Genomic DNA, 19,881 nt, shown 5'->3' with positions numbered 1-19,881 from the left:
TTCTTTCCGATCGCTTTATTATTTCCACTTTATTTTAAATCACGATTGCTTTCCGTCAATGGAACAGAAGCACTGCGGGCGGCGGGTCCCGAGCTGCGCCGGCTCCCGAGGTCCGCAGGGTCCTAAGGACCACTGTACTGAGACAGGTTAAATGGGACAAGTGGGGGCTGTGCTGGGTTTGGGTATTTGATCCACCACAATATTCCACGTGGGAATTTAAACTGGAGGTGGCACTGTTTTTTTTTACGAGGTCGAGTTGCGAGCTCGACATCAACCCGGCACGGATGGTACGGGAGTCACTGGATCGACATCAACCCGGCACGGATGGTACGGGAGTCACTGGATCGACATCAACCCGGCACGGATGGTACGGGAGTCACTGGATCGACATCAACCCGGCACGGATGCTACAGGAGTCACTGGATCGACATCAACCCGGCACGGATGGTACGGGAGTCACTGGATCGACATCAACCCGGCACAGATGCTACGGGAGTCACTGGATCGACATCAACCCGGCACGGATGGTACGGGAGTCACTGGATCGACATCAACCCGGCACGGATGGTACGGGAGTCACTGGATCGACATCAACCCGGCACGGATGCTACAGGAGTCACTGGATCGACATCAACCCGGCACGGGAGCAGTCTGTCACTGGATTGAACTCGGGAAACTCCGTTCTCCAGCCCAGCGCTGATCTCACTGCGCCACCAGCCGACCAGAATGAGGGGCGGGGTCAGGGTGAATCTTACTAAGAAAAATTTAAGCCAAATATAAAGTTAAACATTCAACACAGTGTCAACAGCAACAACTTAAAATGACGGACGGCGTCGTGATCTGACTTAAAATGGCGGACAGCGTTCTTCTTCCTCGGCTCGTAAGTACGAGTTGTCCGTAAGTCGGACGTTCTCGGGGACTACCTGTAATAAACATAAGTGATTTCAAAAAAAGGTGCGTGATAGGGAAATTTCATGGTGATTTTCATGATCAGTAGCCCAAAATTCATTAGCTACACCTAAAAGTATTCAGGAAACAAAATCTTTGTTGTCCCGTGATATTGATTTGATCTCGTTTTTATTGTTTGCTGCTCTTTATAGTAATTTTTTATTGTTAGAAACTTTTCATTATTTTTGAAAGCATCTTCGCTTTGCAGAATTTTTTTACATGTGCCTAAGACTTTGGATAATACCATATGTTTCTATGTACATAGAGAATAGAACACTACAGGCCATTCGGCCCACAATGTGTGCCGACCCAGCTAAAAAGCAAATCAAAAACACCCAAACACTAATCCCTCCTACCTTCACCATATCCATATCCCTCCATCTTCCTTACATCCAAGTACCTATTCAAATGCCTCTCAAAAGCCTCTAATATATTTGCCTCTACCAACATACCTGGAAGGGTATTCCAGGCACCATTCTCTGAGTAAAAAACCTACCCCTCACATCCCCTTTGAACCAGTCCCCACCCAATGTATATTAAGGGTTATGGGGAAAAGGCATGTAGGTGGAGATGAGTCTATAGCCAGATCAGCCATGATCTTATTGAATGGTAGAGCATACTTGACGAGCCAGGTAGCCTACTTCTAATCCTCTTTCTTATATTCTGGTACTAGACACTTCAAACTGGGAAAAAGATACTCCGTCTACTCTAACTCTGTCTCTCATAATCTTGTAAACCTCTATCAGATCTCCTCTCAGCCTCTGCCAATCCAGAGAAAACAACCCAAGTTTATCCAGTATCACATGATAGCATAAACCAGACAGCATACTGATAAACCTCTCCTGCACCATTTCCAAAGCGTCAGCATCCTTCCTATAGTAGGGAAACCAGAAATGTATGCAAAACATTTGATTAATAAATCTATATTTAGAAACAGAGAAACATAGAAGACCTACAGCACAATACAGGCCCTTCGGCCCACAAAGTTGTGCCAAACATGTCCCTACCTTAGAAATGATTAGACTTCCCCATAGCCCTCTATTTTTCCAAGCTCCGTGAACCTATCCAAAAGTCTCTTAAAAGACCCTATCATATCCGCCTCCACCACCATTGCTGGCAGTCCATTCCATGCACTCACTACTCTCTGAGTAAAAAACTTACCCTGACATCACCTCTGTACCTACTTCCCAGCTCCTTAAATCTGTGTCCTCTTGTGGCAACCATTTCAGCCCTGGGAAAATGCCTCTGACTATCCACACGATCAATACTCCTCATCATCTTATACACCTCTATCAGCTCACCTCTCATCCTCCATCGCTCCAAGGGGAAAAGGCCGAGTACGCTCAACCTCTTTTCATAAGGCATGCTCCCCAATCCAGGCAACATCCTTGTAAATCTCCTCTGCACCTTTTCTATGGCTTCCACATCCTTCCTGTAGTGAGGTGACCATAATTGAGCACAGTACTCCAAGTGAGGTCTGACCAGGGTCCTATATAGCTACAATATTATCTCTCGGCTCCTAAATTCAATTCCATGATTGATGAAGGCCAATACACCATACGCCTTCTTAACCACAGTGTCAACCTGCACAGCTGCTTTGAGCGTCCTATGGACTCAGACCCCAAGATCCCTCTGATCCTCCACACAGCCAAGAGTCTTACAATTAATACTATATTCTGCCATCATTTTTGACCTACCAAAATGAACCACTTCACACTTATCTGGGTTGAACTCCATCTACCACTTCTCAGCCCAGTTTTGCATCCTACCAATGTTCTGCTGTAACCTCTGACAGCCCTCCACACTATCCACAACACCCCCAACCTTTGTGTCATCAGCAAACTTACTAACCCATCCTTCCACTTCCTCATCCAGGTCATTTATAAAAATCACGAAGAATAAGGGTCCCAGAACAGATCCCTGAGGCACACCACTGGTCACCGACTTCCATGCAGGATATGACCCGTCTACAACTACACTTTGCCTTCTGTGGGCAAGCCAGTTCTGGATCCACAAAGCAATGTCCCCTTGGATCCCATGCCTCCTTATTTTCTCAGTAAGCCTTGCGGAGGGGAATTTATCAAATGCCTTGCTGAGATACATATACACTACATCTACAGCTCTTTCTTCATCAATGTGTTTAGTCACATCCTCAAAAAATTCAATCAGGCTTCTAAGGCACGACCTGCTCTTTACAAAGCCATGCTGACTACTCCTAATCATATTATGCCTCTCCAAATGTTCATAAATCCTGGCTCTCAGGATCTTCTCCATCAACTTACCAAACACTGACTCACTGGTCTATAATTTCCTGGGCTATCTCTACTCCCTTTCTTGAATAAAGGAACAACATCCGGAACCCTCAAATCCTCTGGAACCTCTCCCGTCCCCATTGATGATTCAAAGATCATCGCCAGAGGTTCAGCAATCTCCTCCCTTGCCTCCCACAGTAGCCTGGGGTACATCTCATCCGGTCCCAGGGACTTATCCAACTTGATGCTTTCCAAAAGCTCCAGCACATACTCTTTCTTAATATCTACATGTTCAATCTTTTCAGTCTGCAGCAAGACTGCACTACAATCACTAAGATCCTTTTCCATAGTGAATACTGAAGTAAAGTATTCATTAAGTACTTCTGCTATTTCCTCCGGTTCCATACACACTCTCCCACTGACACACTTGATAGGCTCAATTCTTTCACGTCTTATCCTCTTGCTCTTCACATACTTGTAGAATGCCTTAGGGTTTTCCTTGATCCTGCCCACTAAGGCCTTCTCATGGCCCCTTCTGGCTCTCCTATTTTCCTTTTTAAGCTCCTTCCTGTTAGCCTTATAATCTTCTAGATCCCTAACATTACCTAATTCTCTGAACCTTTGGTAATCATTTCTTTTCTTCTTGACTAGATTTATTACAGCCTTTGTACACCAAGGTTCGTGTACCCTACCATAACTTCACTGACTCATTGGAACATACTTATGCAGAACTCCACACAAATATTCCCTGAACATTTGCCACATTTCTTCCATACTTTTCCCTGAGGAGATCTGTTCCCAACTTAAGCATCCAATTTCCTGCCTGATAGCCTCATAATTCTCCTTAAACCAATTAAACGCTTTTCTAAATTGTCTGTTCCTATCTCGCTCCAATGCTGTTGTAAAGGAGATAGAATTATTTGAGAATAAGCAGCCATCAGATGACAAACAGGAAACAACTTCTGTGTCACATGAGTACCAGGCAGCTATCATCTCCTGTAGGGGACAATGTATCCACCTACCACTGATATCCTTTGCTACACAGTCACCGAACTCCTCACCATCATCAGCCCAGGATTCTGACTCGCCCCTGAGTTAAGGAGTGGTGGACCATGCAGAAGGGTCTCAAAGGCAAGATGCTGGAAACCTGAAGTAAAAATAGAAGAAATTTTTCCTCATCTCAGCCCTGAATGGCCAATTCTTCAGTTTGAGACTGTGACCTCTAGTTTCAGAGTCCTCAACTAGGGGAACGTTAACAAGTATCTAATGTTCCAGTGAGATTCCCTCCCACTCCCCTGCCAATCAATTCCACACTGGACACATGCAGTATCTCAGAAACTAGTCTGGTGAACCTTTACTCTACTCCTCCTCAGCAAGCACAGCCAACTCTCACATTCCAGCTGTTTAAGTAAAGAAATTTGACCTTAGAAAATTCCATAAGACACAGGAGAAAATTAGGCTATTCAGCCCTTCGTCTGCTCTGCCATCATGACCAACTTAGAATTCACAAATAACCACCGAAAGAAACACGATAGGGTATAAAACTTCATTCTTACAAATTTATGAGTTTAAAAATTAAATAAATGTGCAGAAAAGGTAAAGAGCGATCAGGCCAAAGATTATAGGCTGATGGTGAAGATTGATATTGAGTGTCCAAAGTTAAACAGTTGAACAAGTGATCAAGACTGGAATTCTGGAATGATTACAGTGCAGGAAGAGACCATTTGCCCATTATGTCCATTACAATATGCCATTGGAACAAGATTTGAAATTTCCTTAAAATATTCCTATTCACAATTTATTTTTAGTAAACAAAGTACAACTCTTTCACATTTATAGGCAGAAAACTGCTGGAGGATGCAATACCAGATTTGTTCTCTGGTTTCCTAAATTGTCACCCAGACCTGGTGAGCCAAGGACAGGAATGTTCCCATGGGTGGGAGTTCATCACTAATGTACCGTTAACTATCTCAGTGAGTCTGCTTCTTCATCATTCAATGTTACTCTATAGCATCTAAAATAGAAAAAAAGCAAAAAAAATTAATAGCAAAGTAGAATGTGATGAACTTTTTAACTTGTAAGAACAGCTGCGCTATCTAAGGTACTGTGAAATGCAAAGTATCATGCTGACAGTTCAGTTACAGGGACTCAGAATGGAGACAGCTCCTGTACTTCCACTCTAACAGTGCAGTTAGTCCTCCAAGAGGACCAGAACCTTGTCATGGTTTGGAGGCTTGTGTGCCTCAGTGACCCAGAGAACTATGCTGGCTGGAGATGGCTTTAAGCTTTGGCTCTTGGTAAGGTTGCCCATGCCAAACAGGTCAAAGGGTAGAGGCCAGACTAAGAGTGGTCCACCAGTCCTCCAAGTTCAGGGGTAACAACCCTGACAAGTAAAACAAAACTGTTATGGAAACAGCAATGAAGAATCCTTCTGAGTGCGACGGTATTCCTGAGTCTCCACCTGGGACTTGCATGACTCACAGTAAACCATGCGACCATAAGATATAGGAGCTGAATTAGGCCATTTGGCTCATCAAGTCTGCTCTGCCATTTCATCAGGGCTGATCCATTTTCCTTCTCAGCCCCAGTCTCCTGACCTCTCCCGTATCCCCTCATGCCCCGACCAATCAAGATTCTATCAACCTCTGCCTTAAATATACCCAATCGCTTGGCTTCCATAGTCACCTGTGGAAAGAATTCCACAGATTTGCCACTCTGGCTAAACAAATTCCTCCTCATCTCCATCCAAAAAGAACGCTCCTCTGTTCTGAAGCTGAGTCCTCTGGCTTTAGACTCACCCATCATGGGAAACATCCTCTCTACATCCACTCTACCAAGGCCTTTCTACTTTTGATAGTTTTCAATGAGGTCACCCCTCAGTCTTCTCGATTCCAGTGAATATGGCCCAGAGCCATCAAACACTCTTCACGTGACAAGCCATTCAACCCTGCAATCATTTTCATGAACCTCCTTTGAACCCTGAAGTCCCACAATACTCCAAGTGAGGCCTCACCGGCACTTTATAAAGCCTCAACAATACATCCTTGCTTTTATATTCTAGTCCTCTTGAAACAAATGCTAATGTTGCATTTGCCTTCCTCACCACAGACTCAACCTGCAAATTAACCTTTAGGGGATACTGCACAAGGACTCTTAAGTCCCTTTGCACCTCAGATTTTTGAATTTTCACTCCATTTAGAAAATAGTCTACCCTTTCATTTCTTCTACCAAACACTTCCTGACACTGTATTCCATCTGCCACTTCTTTGCCTATACTCCTAATCTGTCTAAGTCCCTCTGTAGCCTCTCTACTTCCTCAAAACTACCTGTTCCTCCGCCTATATTCATATTGCCTGTAAACTTTGCAACAAAGCCATCAATTCCATCATCCAAATCACTGACATTTAATGTAAAAAGAATCGGTCCCAATGCGGACCCCTGTGGGACAGTACTAGTCATTGGCAGCTGATCAGAAAATGCTCCCTTTTTTCCCACTCTGTGCCTCCTGCCAATCAGCCACTACTTTGCCCATGCTAGTATCTTTCCTGTAATACCATGGACTCTTAAGTTGTTTAGCAGTCTCACGTGTGGTACCTTTTCAAAGGCCATCTGAAAATTCAGAACCACAACATCCAGCAATTCTCCTTTCTCTATCCTGTTTGTTATTTCTTCAAAATATTTCTTCAGATCTGTCAGGGAAGATTTCCCCTTGAGGAAACCATGCTGACTATGGCCTATTTTATCATGTGCCCCCAAGTATCCCTGAAACACTTCATTAACAATAGACTCCAACAACTTCCCAACCACTGAAGTCAGATTAACCACCTGATTATTTCCTTTCTTCTTCCTCCCTCCCTTCTCAAGGAATGGAGTGACATTTGCAACTTTCCATTCCTCCAGAACCATGCCAGAATCAATTGATCTGACTCTTGAAAGATCATTATTAATGCCTCCACAATCTCTTCAGCCACCTCCTTCAGAACCCTGAGGTGTACACCATCTGGCCCAGGTGCCTTATCTACTTCAGACATTTCAGTTTCCCAAAAACCTTTTCTCTAGTAATGGCAACCTCACACACTTCTGCTCTCAAACGCTCTAAGGTAGACACAAAACCGAGCCACCAACACGATGATGGAAGCCCTGAACACCAGCAGAGATGGAGGACCTTCATTACTGCTCTAAACACCAGTGGCATAACAGGCAGTGTGTAAGTAAGTGTTAGCAGCTTCCAACATCACTGTATATGTATATACCTGTCCATGAGTCATGATATTTTACCATAGGACAGTTTAGGAAAGGTTTGCAAGGGTTCCCAATCTTCTTCATGCCATGGATCCCTGCCGTAAGCTGGGGGAGTCCGTCAAGGGCAGGTTGGGGATCTCTGGTTAGAGGAACACACTGCCCAACTGTGGAGCAGCCAGTGATTGTGATGCAGATGCAAATCCACAAGTATTCAACAGGAACGTGGATACCTTAATGGCTGCACCAAATTGTAGTTATATCCCAGCTCTTGTTATGCCCAGGAGCTCTTCACAGTCAATGCAATGCTTCACTGTTAAAACATCAGAAGCACAACAGCCAACTGATGCACAGAAAGCTCCCATAAACTACTAATTGATCACAGGCAAATGACAATGTTTACTATGTCTGCAGAATGAACACTGTCCACAGCACTGAGGATAATCCTTCTGTTCTCTGACAGATCTTTCCATAAGACCAATAGATACAGGAGATATAGGGCAGCTTGTCCCATCGAGCCTGCTCCACCATTCCATCATGGCAGATTCATTATCCCTCTCAATTCCATTCTCCACGTTACCTTTGATGCCTTTACTAATCAAGAATCTTTCAACCCACTGTCTTGGCCTCCACAGTTGTCTGTGGCAATGAATTCCACAGATTCGCCACCCACTGGTGGAAGAAATTCCTCCTCTTCTCATTCCTACACATTGCCAACCATTACCAACCAAGTACTGATAGCGTGGTTTGAGCCGCTTACATAGAAGACACTGAGATACATAGGTTTGCTCTTACTCCTGCTTCGCACATTGCTTAATGATGGCAGCGATGATGAGGACAGTGGCCACGCCTATGACGAATCCTGAAATTGAAACAGCATAAAACATAGTACAGGAACAGAACCTTCGCGCCGATGGCCAGGGAGGAGAGCCAGCTATTCCGGCACTTCCCTGCAGCAGCGCTCAAAAGCAACCGAACCGCGAGGCACCGATCCACCCCCCCGCCCCCCCCATTGTAGGAACATGAAAGAGAGCAGCAGCGTTTGGCCCTTTGAGACACCCCTCCCGCTCAACGAGATTAAATTGGAGTTTTACATCAAACTGAGCTTTCAGTGAGGTTAACAAAACTGCATTCATTGGCACACAGTGTGGTCACCACATGAGCCCCTATCTCTCACTGGACATTAAAGCAGTTCTCTAGGTAGTTTACACTCACCAATCCTCATAGAGGGATCAGAAATGGACAGAGTGAGCAATTTCAAGTTCCTGGGTGTCAAGATCTTTGAGGACCTGACCTGATCCCAACATATTGATGCAGCTATAAAGAAGGCAAGACAGCAGCTATATTTCATTAGTTGTTTGGGGAGATTTGGTTTGTCATCTAAAACACCTGAAAACTTCTGCACATGTACCTTGGAGAGCAATCTGACAGGATGCATCACTGTCTCCATGGGGGTGGTAGGGAAGCTACTGCACAGGATTGAAAGAAGCTACAGAAAATTGTAAAATTAGTCAATCCATCATGGGTACTAGCCTCCATAGTATCCAACACAGCTTCAAGGAGCGGTGACTCAGAAAGGCTGTGTCCATCATTAAGGACCCCCACCATCCAGGACATGCCCTCTTCTCACTGTTACCATCAGGGAGGAGGTACTGAAGCCTGAAGGCACAGTCAGTGATTCAGGAACAGCTTCTCCCCCTCTGCCATCCAATTCTTAAATGGATATTGAACCCACGAACATTTGAAAACAGCAAATCTCAGTGGCAGTGTGTTGTATTTGAGCCAATAAAAAGAAAGGAAGTTTAAGCAGAACGGGCATTGTGTGAGTGGAGCAGTGTTAGGCTGGTCCAACTTTGGCTAACAGGTATGGGCAAGCACAGACACAGGCTCTATGTAAGTTTCTACTATTTTTTTCTGTTAATACATAGCTAATGCTCTGGGGATGAATCCAGGTATAGTGGTATCTTCCTTGTGTGAGATGTGGGAACTTTGGGGGCAGGTACCTTTTAGGAGAGGGAAAGGGAATAGGCAGCCAGTGTAGAGAACCTGTGTGACCATTCCCCACAATAATAAGTACTCTGCTTTGGATACTGTTGGGGGGTGGGGGTGGGGGGCGAAGCCACAGTGAGCAGGTCTCTGGCACTGAATATGGCTCTGTGGCTCAGAAGGGAAGGGGGAAGAAGAGGAGTGCAGTAGTAATAGTTAGGGGAGAAGACAGGAGATTCCGTGGATGTGAAAATAAAAATCTAATGGTACTTTGCCTCCTCGGTAACAGGGTCAGGGATGTCTCGATTCAGGTCTACAGCATTCTAAACGGGGAGGGGGAGCAGCCAGAGGTTCTGGTACATAATGATACCAACGACATAGGTAGGAAATGGGAGGAGGTCCTGAAGAGAGAATACAGGAAATTAGATAAAAAGCTGAAAAGCAGTACATCCAGGGTAAACACCAGTGACATGCCAAAAATTCGAGAGTGTCATGGCACAGAAGTGAGTACTGTTGCTATTACTAAGGAGAAGGTGCTTGGAAAGAGGAAAGATCTGAAATTAGATAAATCCCCTGGGCTAGATGGTCGACACCCCAGGGTTCTGAAAGAGGTGGCTGAAGAGATTGTGAAGGAATTAGTAATGATCTTTCAAGAACCACTAGATTCTGGAATGGTTCCAGAGAACTGGCAAACTGTAAAGGTCTCTCCACTCTTTATGAAGGGAGGGAGGCAGAAGAAAGGGTATTATAGACCAGCTAGCCTGACTTCATTGGTGGCAAGATGTTGACGTCAGTTATTAAGGATGAGGTTTTACGGTACTTAGAAGTACATGATAAATTAAGCCAAAGTCAGCGTGGTTTTCTTACAGGGAAATCTTGCCTTACAGATCTGCTGGAATTCTCTGAGGAAATAACAGGTAGGATCGACAAAGGAGAGTCAGTGGATGTTGTTTATTTCAATTTTCAGGTCTCTAACCAGGTGCTGCACATGAGACTGCTTAACAAGATAAGAGTCCATGGTATTAGAGGAAAAGTACTAGCATGGATAGAAGGCTGCTGCAGGCGGGAAGTCAATAAAGGGGGTCTTTTCTGGTTGGTTGCCAGTGACTAGTGGTGTTCCACAGGGGTAGGTGTTTGGACCACTTCTTTTCACATGAAATGTGAATGATTTGGATGATGAAAGTAATGGCTTTGTGACCAAGTTTACAGATGATATGAAGATAGGTGGAGGAGCAAGTAGTGTTGAGGAAGCAGGGCATCTACAGAAGGACTTAGACAGATTGAGAGAATGGACAACGTGCCAGATGGAATGTAGTGTAAGGTCATGCACTTTGGTAGAAGGAATAAAGGCACAGGCTGTTTTCAAAGCGGGGAGAAAATTAAAAATCAGAGGTGCAAAGGAACTTGGGAGTCCTTGTTCAGGATTCCATAACGGTTAATTTGCAGACTGAGTCGGTGGTGAGGAAGGCAAACACAATGCTAACATTCATTTCGAGAGGATCAGAATATAAGAGCAAGAATGTAATGCTGAGGCTTTTGAATGCATTGGTCAGACCGGCATTTGATAGATTCCACCAGACCCTGAGGATTTACCCAATACTTTCTCAATACTCTCAACATGTCCAGTTTCTTAATATTTAGCCCCAAACTATTAACATACCCTCTCTGACTTCACTCTCATCCATGTCCTCCTTGGTGAATACCTAGGCAAAATACTCATTAAAAACCTGCCTCCTTTACTCAGTGATAGACACTAACCTCCCCACCATCGAGGACATCTTCAAAAGGTGATGGCTCAAGAAAGCAGCATCCACCAAGAAGGACCCCAGCACCCAGAACAGGCCCTTTTCTCATTGCTACCGTCAGGAAGGAGCTACAAGAGCCTGAAGACACACTAAATGTTTAAGGAGCAAATTCTTCCCCTCTGCCATCAGATTTCTGACAGACGTTGAACCCATGAACACTACCTCACTGTTTTTGCTCTCTTTCTGCACTGCTTATTTATATTTATAATTTATTTTTATTGTTGTTTATTTATTTAGCGATCAAGTGCAGAATAGGCCCTTCTGGGCCTTTGAGCCACACTGCCTCAGCAACCCCCAACAAACCCGATTAACCCTCACCTAATCACAGGACAATTTACAATGACCAGTTAACCCACCCGATACGTCTTTGGACTGTGGGAGGAAACCAGAGCACCTGGAGGAAACGCGCATTGTCACTGGGAGAACGTACAAACTCCTTACAGGCTGCTGCGGGAATTGAACCCAGCTTGCTGGGTCCTGCAGGTGAAATCAGTATTAATCTGACAAAGCAACAGACACATGGCAGAAGATTATTTGTAATGCCTCATCGGGCTTAATTGAAAGAATGAACTGCCTGCTCAAGGAAAAAGTTCGCACTCTGACACCCTCTGGCATACTGCAGGGGTGGCTAAGTGTCCTTCAGCAGGCTGTTGAACAATTAAACACACGGCCCACTGGCCAAGGGAGGGTCCCCACTGTCCTGCCATCTGGCACACTCCGCATCGCCCGGCTTGGAAACCACTGAACCCCCCCGAGACCGAGGACTCGGGTAGAGTATGGATAAGACAGCCACCAGGTCCCCCCAAGAAGGGAGAAATTGTCGCGCGGGGTCCAGGGGACACCCGCTGAGTCACCATTCCGGGTAAATCCAATTTGCCCTGTATACATACCCGGCATTTAACCCGACGGGAATGAGTTTCCTCCTGCTTCCCCACCCCCCCACAGGACAATGGTGCTACTTCAGTCATCCCTCCTGGTCGGTGCGATGATCGGCTTCATGACAGCTGCCAACACCTTCCTCAGGGTCGCTTACGAGTTTGCCTGCAACACCAACAGATCAGACTGCTGGATCTGCACGCTAAGCCCAGCACACGCCGATCCCATTGGATGACATCGAGATGAACTGTTTACACAGACTGTTTGCTCCTGTTGGTTTTGGTATATCTGTTTGGGGGGGGAGGGGCTGCTGGCAGTCCCCCCCACTCTCCTCCCCACTACACAACATCTCATCCCTTGACCCCCGATGGGGTGGGTGTTTCAGGAACTGGTATTTCCCTCCCTACAATTTGACCTCCACTCGCATCCTCACCCTCAGAGTTATCCCACAGCCACTGAGTAGACCCAGGGAATGCTGGTGCAGGTTCTGCAATGAGCACACTTCCAACCTTTCAGTCGGTCACAGCAACTGCGAGTGAAACTGGTACCCGGGTGCCCCAGTGACCACTGCTGACGGTGCCGCTAAGCTGGGAGTTCCCTGGACTCTGAACGGGACCCACTGGACCTGTGGCCACTGCGCCTACCCGTGGCTCCCCACGAGCTGGTACGGGTGCAGTTTTCCAGCATATGTGGTGCCCCTCATCCACCCCCTGAATGACCTTGGGGAGCAACCGGCGTACAGCGGCCACCAGGACAAGAGGGCCATTACAGAGGCGGAGAGGTTCTGGATGATGGCCTTTCCCAGTTATGATGCGGGCTGAGAGTCACGGGAGGTGATCCAGATGTCCATCGCACTCATTCTTGTCATTACTGCTATTATTATACTCTGTTGGCATGCCAAATTATTAAGTGTGCGCCTGCCTTTATTTAGCTGCTTTGAAATGGTTACTTCTCGTATCTGTTGATATTGTTTTCACTCTCCCTTATGTGTCCTGGCTGTGTGGTGTGTCCTCTGAGGGGTGGAGTGTAACCAGAGAGCTGTGTCTGTCCCGTGACAGCACTGCCCTCACCTGGTCGGAGGTCACACCACCTGCCAGTCAACATTTCGCCCTTCCCAACTAATCAATGCACACTTAACCATTGGCCACCTTAATTGGATTAACCTGTCTAGCACCAAGCTGTTGGCCCCCTGACCTATAAAGGGTGCTACATATGCTTGGCTCGCTCTCTCTTTTGCCATCCTTGAGGGACCACCCTGCTTCACTCCAGGCTGAAGACTGCAGAACAGCGCTGGAGACACGTGGTAAGGTGTGCACTGAATAGGGTTGTGGGAGCGTTTATTGTTATCCCTTTAACAAAGAGCCGTGCTTGCCCCTAGCCAAGGGGGGAGGCACGTATTGTAGTTACTTTTCCCTTGCTTGTATGTGTACCTGTATTCCGTCCCCACACCGTTTTCCCGTGTATTGTACTGCAGACCTGATTTTTCCCGCGCTCCTCTATTCTAAGCGCATTTGTACGAATACTGTAGCTGCTTGTGTTGTTCCCAAGCTTTTTCTCCCCTTGAAAATAAACTCATTATTAAAAATGTGTGTCCAGAGCTCTTGCCTTTGAGACCCAAAGAATCTTTCTCATTTCCATCACAACAGCCATTCAACCCATCTAGACTGCTCTTCCATCATCATGGCTGATTTAATATCCCTCTCAACCCCATTCTCCCGCCTTCTCCCCATAACCTTTGATGACCCGCCTAAAAAAGAACTTTTTTAAATATACCGAATGGCTCGATCTCAACAGCCGTCTGTTGTAATATGGTCTAATGGAGAGTCACTGCTTACCCTTTATCACAGGAGTAGAATGCCCATTTCCCAATTGTGTCGTCTGATACAGTGTAAGTTGCATTCTCCATGTCTGGTGGAGTACCACAGTTGTTGGCTGCACGAATCACAAACAACTTCACCATCAATTTCAACAATTTTAGAAACCCCCATACCATACATTAAATCCAATTTCAGGAGGATTCAAGTCCTTTAGCTTGCAACATTCCTCCAGGGTTTGGACCATTAACCTGGAATTTAAATGTAATCTCTAAAAATTAAACTAGGATCTCAAGATAAAGATGAGAATGAGAATTAGAGGGGGGACATAGAATCAGGGGATGTAGAGTCAGTATGGATAGAACTGAGAAATTCTAAGGGTAGAAAGACCCTAATGGGTGTTATTTACAGGCCCCCAAACAGCAGTCTGGATGTAGGGTGTAAGTTGAATGAAGAGTTAAAATTGGCATGTCGCAAAGGTAATGATACAGTTGTCATGGGGGATTTCAACATGTAGGTAGAGTGGGAGAATCAGGATGGTACTGGACCCCAAGAAAGGGAGTTTGTGGAGTGCCTCTGAGATGGATTCTTAGAACAGCTTGTACTGGAGTCTACCAGGGAGAAGGCAGTTCTAGATTTAGTGTTGTGCAATGAACCAGATTTGATCAGGGACCTCGAGGTAAAGGAGCCATTAGGAGGTAGTGACCATAATATGATAAGTTTTAACCTACAATTTGAGAAGGAGAAGGGAAAATCGGATGTGTTAGTATTACAGTTGAACAAAGGGAACTATGGAGCTATGAGGGAGGAACTGGCCAAAGTTCAATGGAACAAAACCCTAGCAGGGAAGACAGTGGAACAACGATGGCAGGTATTTCTGGGAATAAAGCAGAAGGTGTAGGATCGGTTCATTCCAAAGAGGAAGAAAGATCCTAAGGGGAGTAAGGGTAGGCCGTGGCTGACGAGGGAAGTAAAGGACAGTGTAAAAGTAAAAGAGAAGTATAACATAGCAAAGATGAGCGGGAAACCGGAGGACTGGGAAGCTTTTAAAGAGCAACAGAAGATAACAAAAAAGGCAGTACGCAGAGAAAAAATGAGGTACGAAGGTAAACTAGCCAAGAATATAAAGGAGGATAGTAAAAACTTCTTTAGGTATGTGAATAGCAAAAAAATAGTTAAGACCAAAATTGAGCCATTGAAGACAGAAATGGGTGAATTTATTATGGGGAACAAGGAAATGGCAAATGAGTTGAACAGGCACTTTGGATCTGTCTTCACTAGGGAAGACACAAACGATCTCCCAGATGTAATAGTGGCCAAAGGAACTAGGGTAATGGATGAACTGAAGGAAATTTATATTCGGCAGAAATGGCGTTGGGTCTGAAGGCTGCTAAGTCCTCGGAACCTGATGGTCTGCATCCCAGGGTACTTAAGGAGGTGGCTCTAGAAATCGTGGACACATTGGTAATCATTTATCAACATTCTATAGATTCAGGAATAGTTCCTATGGATTGGAGGGTGGCTAATGTTGTCCCACTTTTCAAGAAAGGAGGGAGAGAGAAAACAGGGAATTATAGACCGGTTAGCCTGACGTCAGTGGTGGGAAAGATGCTGGAGTCAATTATAAAAGAGGAAATTATGACACATTTGGATAGCAGCAGAAGGATCAGTCCAAGTCAGCATGGATTTATGAAGGGAAAATCATGCTTGACTAACCTGGAATTTTTTGAGGATATAACTATGAAAATGGACAAGGGAGAGCCAGTGGATGTAGTGTACCTGGACTTTCAGAAAGCCTTTGATAAAGTCCCACATAGGAGATTAGTGGGCAAAATTAGGGCACAAGGTATTGGGGGCAGAGTACTGACATGGATTGAAAATTGGCTGGCTGACAGGAAACAAAGAGTAGCGATTAATGGGTCCCTTTCGGAATGGCAGGCTGTGACCAGTGGGGGACCGCAAGGTTCAGTGCTGGGACCGTAGCTGTTTACAATATACATTAATGATTTAGATGAAGGGATTAAAAGTAACATTAGCAAATTTGCCGATGACACAAAGCTGGGTGGCAGTGTGAAACGTCAGGAGGATGTTATGAGAATGCAGGGTGACTTGGACAGGCTAGGTGAGGGGGCGAGTGTATGGCAGATGCAGTTTAATGTCGATAAATGTGAGGTTATCCACTTCGGTGGTACGAACAGAAAGGCAGATTACTATCTAAATGGAGTCAAGTTAGGAAAAGGGGAAGTACAACGAGATCTAGGTGTTCTTGTACATCAGTCAATGAAAGCAAGCATGCAGGTACAGCAGGCAGTGAAGAAAGCTAATGGCATGCTGGCCTTTATAACAAGAGGAATTGAGTATAGGAGTAAAGAGGTCCTTCTGCAGCTGTACAGGACCCTGGTGAGACCCCACCTGGAGTACTGTGTACAGTTTTGGTCTCCAAATTTGCGGAAGGACATTTTTGCTATTGAGGGAGTGCAGCATAGGTTCACAAGGTTAATTCCCGGAATGGCGGGAATGTCCTATGTTGAAAGATTGGAGCGACTGGGCTTGTATACACTGGAATTTAGAAGAATGAAAGGGGATCTGATTGAAACATATACGATTATTAAGGGATTGGACATGCTGGAGGCAGGAAGCATGTTCCCGCTGATGGGTGAGTCCAGAACTAGAGGCCACAGTTTAAGAATAAGGGGTAGGCCATTTAGAACAGAGATGCGGAAAAACTTTTTCACCCAGAGAGTGGTGGATATGTGGAATGCTCTGCCCCAGAAGGCAGTGGAGGCCAAGTCTCTGGATGCTTTCAAGAGAGAGTTAGATAGAGCTCTTATAGATAGCGGGGTCAAGGGATATGGGGAGAGGACAGGAACAGGGTACTGATTGTGTATGATCAGCCATGATCACAGTGAATGGCAGTGCTGGCTAGAAGGGCTGAATGGCCTACTCCTGCACCTACTGTCTATTGTCTATAATTTGACTAACTTCTATAGATGTGTAGTGGAGAGTATATTGACTGGTTGTAACGCTGTCTAGTATGGAAACACTAATGCCTTTGAATGGAAAATCCTACAAAAGGTGGTGTATTTGGCCCAATAAATCACAGGTATATCCCTCCTAACCATTAAATGCATCTACTTTACATGAAACACTGTTGTAGAAAAGCAGTATCCATCATCAGAGATCCCCACCACGCAGGTCATGTTCTCTTCTCACTGCTGCCACTAGGTAGAATGTACAAGAGCCTCAGGACTCGCACCTCCAGGTTCAAGAACAGTTATGACCCCTCAACCATTAGACTCTTGGATAGAAGGGGATAACTACACTCACTTGTTCCATCCTTGAAATGTTCCCACATCTAATGCTCACATTTTAAGGACTCCTTATCTCATTATCTCATGTTCTCGTTATTTATTGCTATTTACTTATATTTGTATTTGCACAATTTGTTGTCTACTGCACTCTGGTTGATCTTTCATTGATCCTGTTATAGTTACTATTCTATAGAGTTGTTGAGTATACCCACAGGAAAATGAATCTCAGGGTTATATATGGTGACATATATCTATACTGATAATTAAATTTACTTTGAACTTTGAAATGTCACAGGCTGAGTGAAACATAGAAACATAGAAAACCTACAGCACAATACAGGCCATTCAGCCCACAAAGTTGTGCCGAACACATCCCTACCTTAGAAATTATTAGGCTTACCTATAGCCCTCTATTTTACTAAGCTCCATGTACCTATCTAAAAGCCTCTTAAAAGACCTTATCGTATCCGCATCCACCACCGTTGCCGGCAGCCCATTCCACGCACTCACCACTCTCTGAGTAAAAAACTTACCCGACACCTCCTATGACACTACTCCCCAGCACCTTAAACCTGTGTCCTCCTGTGGCAACCATTTCAGCCCTGGGAAAAAGCCTCTGACTATCCACACGATCAATGCCTCTCATCATCTTATATACCTCTGTCAGGTCACCTCTCATCCTCTGTCGCTCCAAGCATAAAAGGCCGAGTTCACTCAACCTATTCTCATAAGGCATGCTCTCCAATCCAGGCAACATCCTTGTAAATCTCCTCTGCATCCTTTCTATGGCTTCCACATCCTTCCTGTAGTGAGGCGACCAGAACTGAGCACAGTACTCCAAATGGATGAACTGGGTGAAATTTGAACATCGACTGGCAGGAACCTTGTGAAAAATGACCATCCCAGGTCAATTCTGCAGGTAAACTCCAGAACTCCACCCACCCACCCAGCGTAGACTGTCCCCACAGGTGATTTCATCAAGAGCACCCACACAACCAGTGACCAGTTGCCACCATTCAACACCTGGGCTACATCACCTGTACAGTTTGGAGGTGGGTGACTCCAGGTCCCGGTATCCGTGCAGTAAATGGTCTCTTGACCAGTCAAGGTATATCCTTTGGCACAGGAATAAATCGCCTCGGCCCCGTACGTCCACTCCTCTCCCACAGTAACCCTGCCATTGCTGATTGGCAGTGGATGGTCACACTCTATTTCTGTAAAACAGAGAATGGAACTGTCATCACCAGTGGTTACAGGCAGGAGTGAGCAGGGAGGTGAGACAAGTGTCCGTCCTGACTGAGAACAAACAGATTGATGAGGGTCAGTTCGAGTGTTTATTCCAACTGGTCACTCTCAGCGGTCACTCCCAGTGGTCACTTCAGGCAGTCAGATGCAGTGGATGCCAGCGGTGATCGTGAGGTGGAGGCTCCAGTGAGGAGTGAGCTGGTTGTTCTGGTGAGGGAGGTCCCACCCTGCAGGGACCCCTCCTGCACCCCACAATTCAATCCCACACTTCATTTGCTGGGTCTTTGGTGGGAGCTCCCATCGGTCTCTCTGTCGAGTTACTGCCCCAGGGATTAGATGTTAAACTCTGAGAGGGATATGGAGCACAGGAAAACTATTTTGGTCACCAACACATCTCCTTGACAACGCCAAAAGGCTCAGAAAGTCAAGTCAGGTCAAGTTTAATGCTATTTAACTACATACATGTATTCTGTCAAATGAGACAACATTTCTCCGAACCAGGGTGTAAAGCACAGTGGTACATGTAACACACAATAACTTATGAAAGTAAGGATAAAATCTACAGATGAATCCTGCATATGGGTATAAATTAGATATTTTAAGATAAAGAACAGATTAACCAGTCACACTTTGAATGTGATATGGTGGGGAGATCAGAAGCCCAGTGGCCTTGGGGGAGAAACTGTTTCCCATCCTGACCATTCTTGTTTTTATGAATTACCCCTTCCTGATGTAAAATGTCAAAGAGGATGCTGGATGGATGTGTGGGATCCTTGATAATACTAAGGGCCCTGCAAACTCAGCACTCCTGATAAAAGCCCCCGATAGATGGTAGGGTGACCCCTGCGACCCTCTCAGCCATTCCCACAGTCCTTTGTAGGGACTTCCAGTCCGATGCACAGCTGCTCCCACACCAGATAGAGATGCAACTTGGCAGGACTCTCTTGATGTCCAATGTCTCACCCACTGCCTCGAAGTTTCAAAGTATGTATACAGAATACAACCTGAGTTTCATCCTCCCGCAGGCAGTCACGAAACACAGAAACACCAAGGACAATGTTCCCTCTGAAGAGTGCGCCTGTGCGCGCACACACATCTTTTGCTATAGGGCACAAAGGAATTTAAACTGCACACAAAAGGTTTGTCACCCTCTACCACAATGGCATGTTGAGTATATTTCACGATTGCAGACAATCACATTTCCTTTTCCGCTATCTGATGCTGATGGTGCTGTCAACGTGGAGTTTCTGAAGATTTGTCTACAGCATTTATAACTGGTTTATTTATACTGTTTTTACTGAAGAAATTATTCAGTGTGCACATGGTGTTGTCACTGGGCAAAATATTGCACAGCACAAGATTTTTGTGCACACTGGTCCTTACAAATTAGGGGAAACACTGACCA

At 45.4% G+C, this 19,881-nt stretch overlaps 1 protein-coding gene across 5 annotated transcripts in view; it reads right to left on the bottom strand.

The window, feature by feature from the left end:
• The window catches only part of LOC140717385 (zona pellucida sperm-binding protein 3 receptor-like), a 28,645-nt gene continuing 8,764 nt past the window's right edge, over positions 1 to 19,881 (bottom strand). For 3 of the 5 annotated variants that reach the window (XM_073030918.1, XM_073030921.1, XM_073030920.1), the window contains 3 exons: positions 18,269 to 18,445; positions 13,942 to 14,038; positions 1 to 754 (listed from right to left, as the gene is read on the bottom strand). In XM_073030918.1, coding sequence (XP_072887019.1) covers positions 703 to 754; positions 13,942 to 14,038; positions 18,269 to 18,445 — 326 coding nt within the window. In that variant the 3' untranslated portion in view covers positions 1 to 702. Of the gene's footprint in view, positions 924 to 4,736; positions 5,215 to 13,941; positions 14,039 to 18,268; positions 18,446 to 19,881 lie in introns of those variants that run through there. The other 2 variants (XM_073030922.1, XM_073030919.1) reach the window with 2 other exon arrangements.

The sequence above is a fragment of the Hemitrygon akajei genome, chromosome 27 (assembly GCF_048418815.1).
Source record: "Hemitrygon akajei chromosome 27, sHemAka1.3, whole genome shotgun sequence".
Lineage (NCBI taxonomy): Eukaryota > Metazoa > Chordata > Chondrichthyes > Myliobatiformes > Dasyatidae > Hemitrygon > Hemitrygon akajei.
The sequence above is the reverse complement of the archived record's forward strand: the minus strand, read 5'-3'. Positions and strand labels throughout refer to the sequence as shown.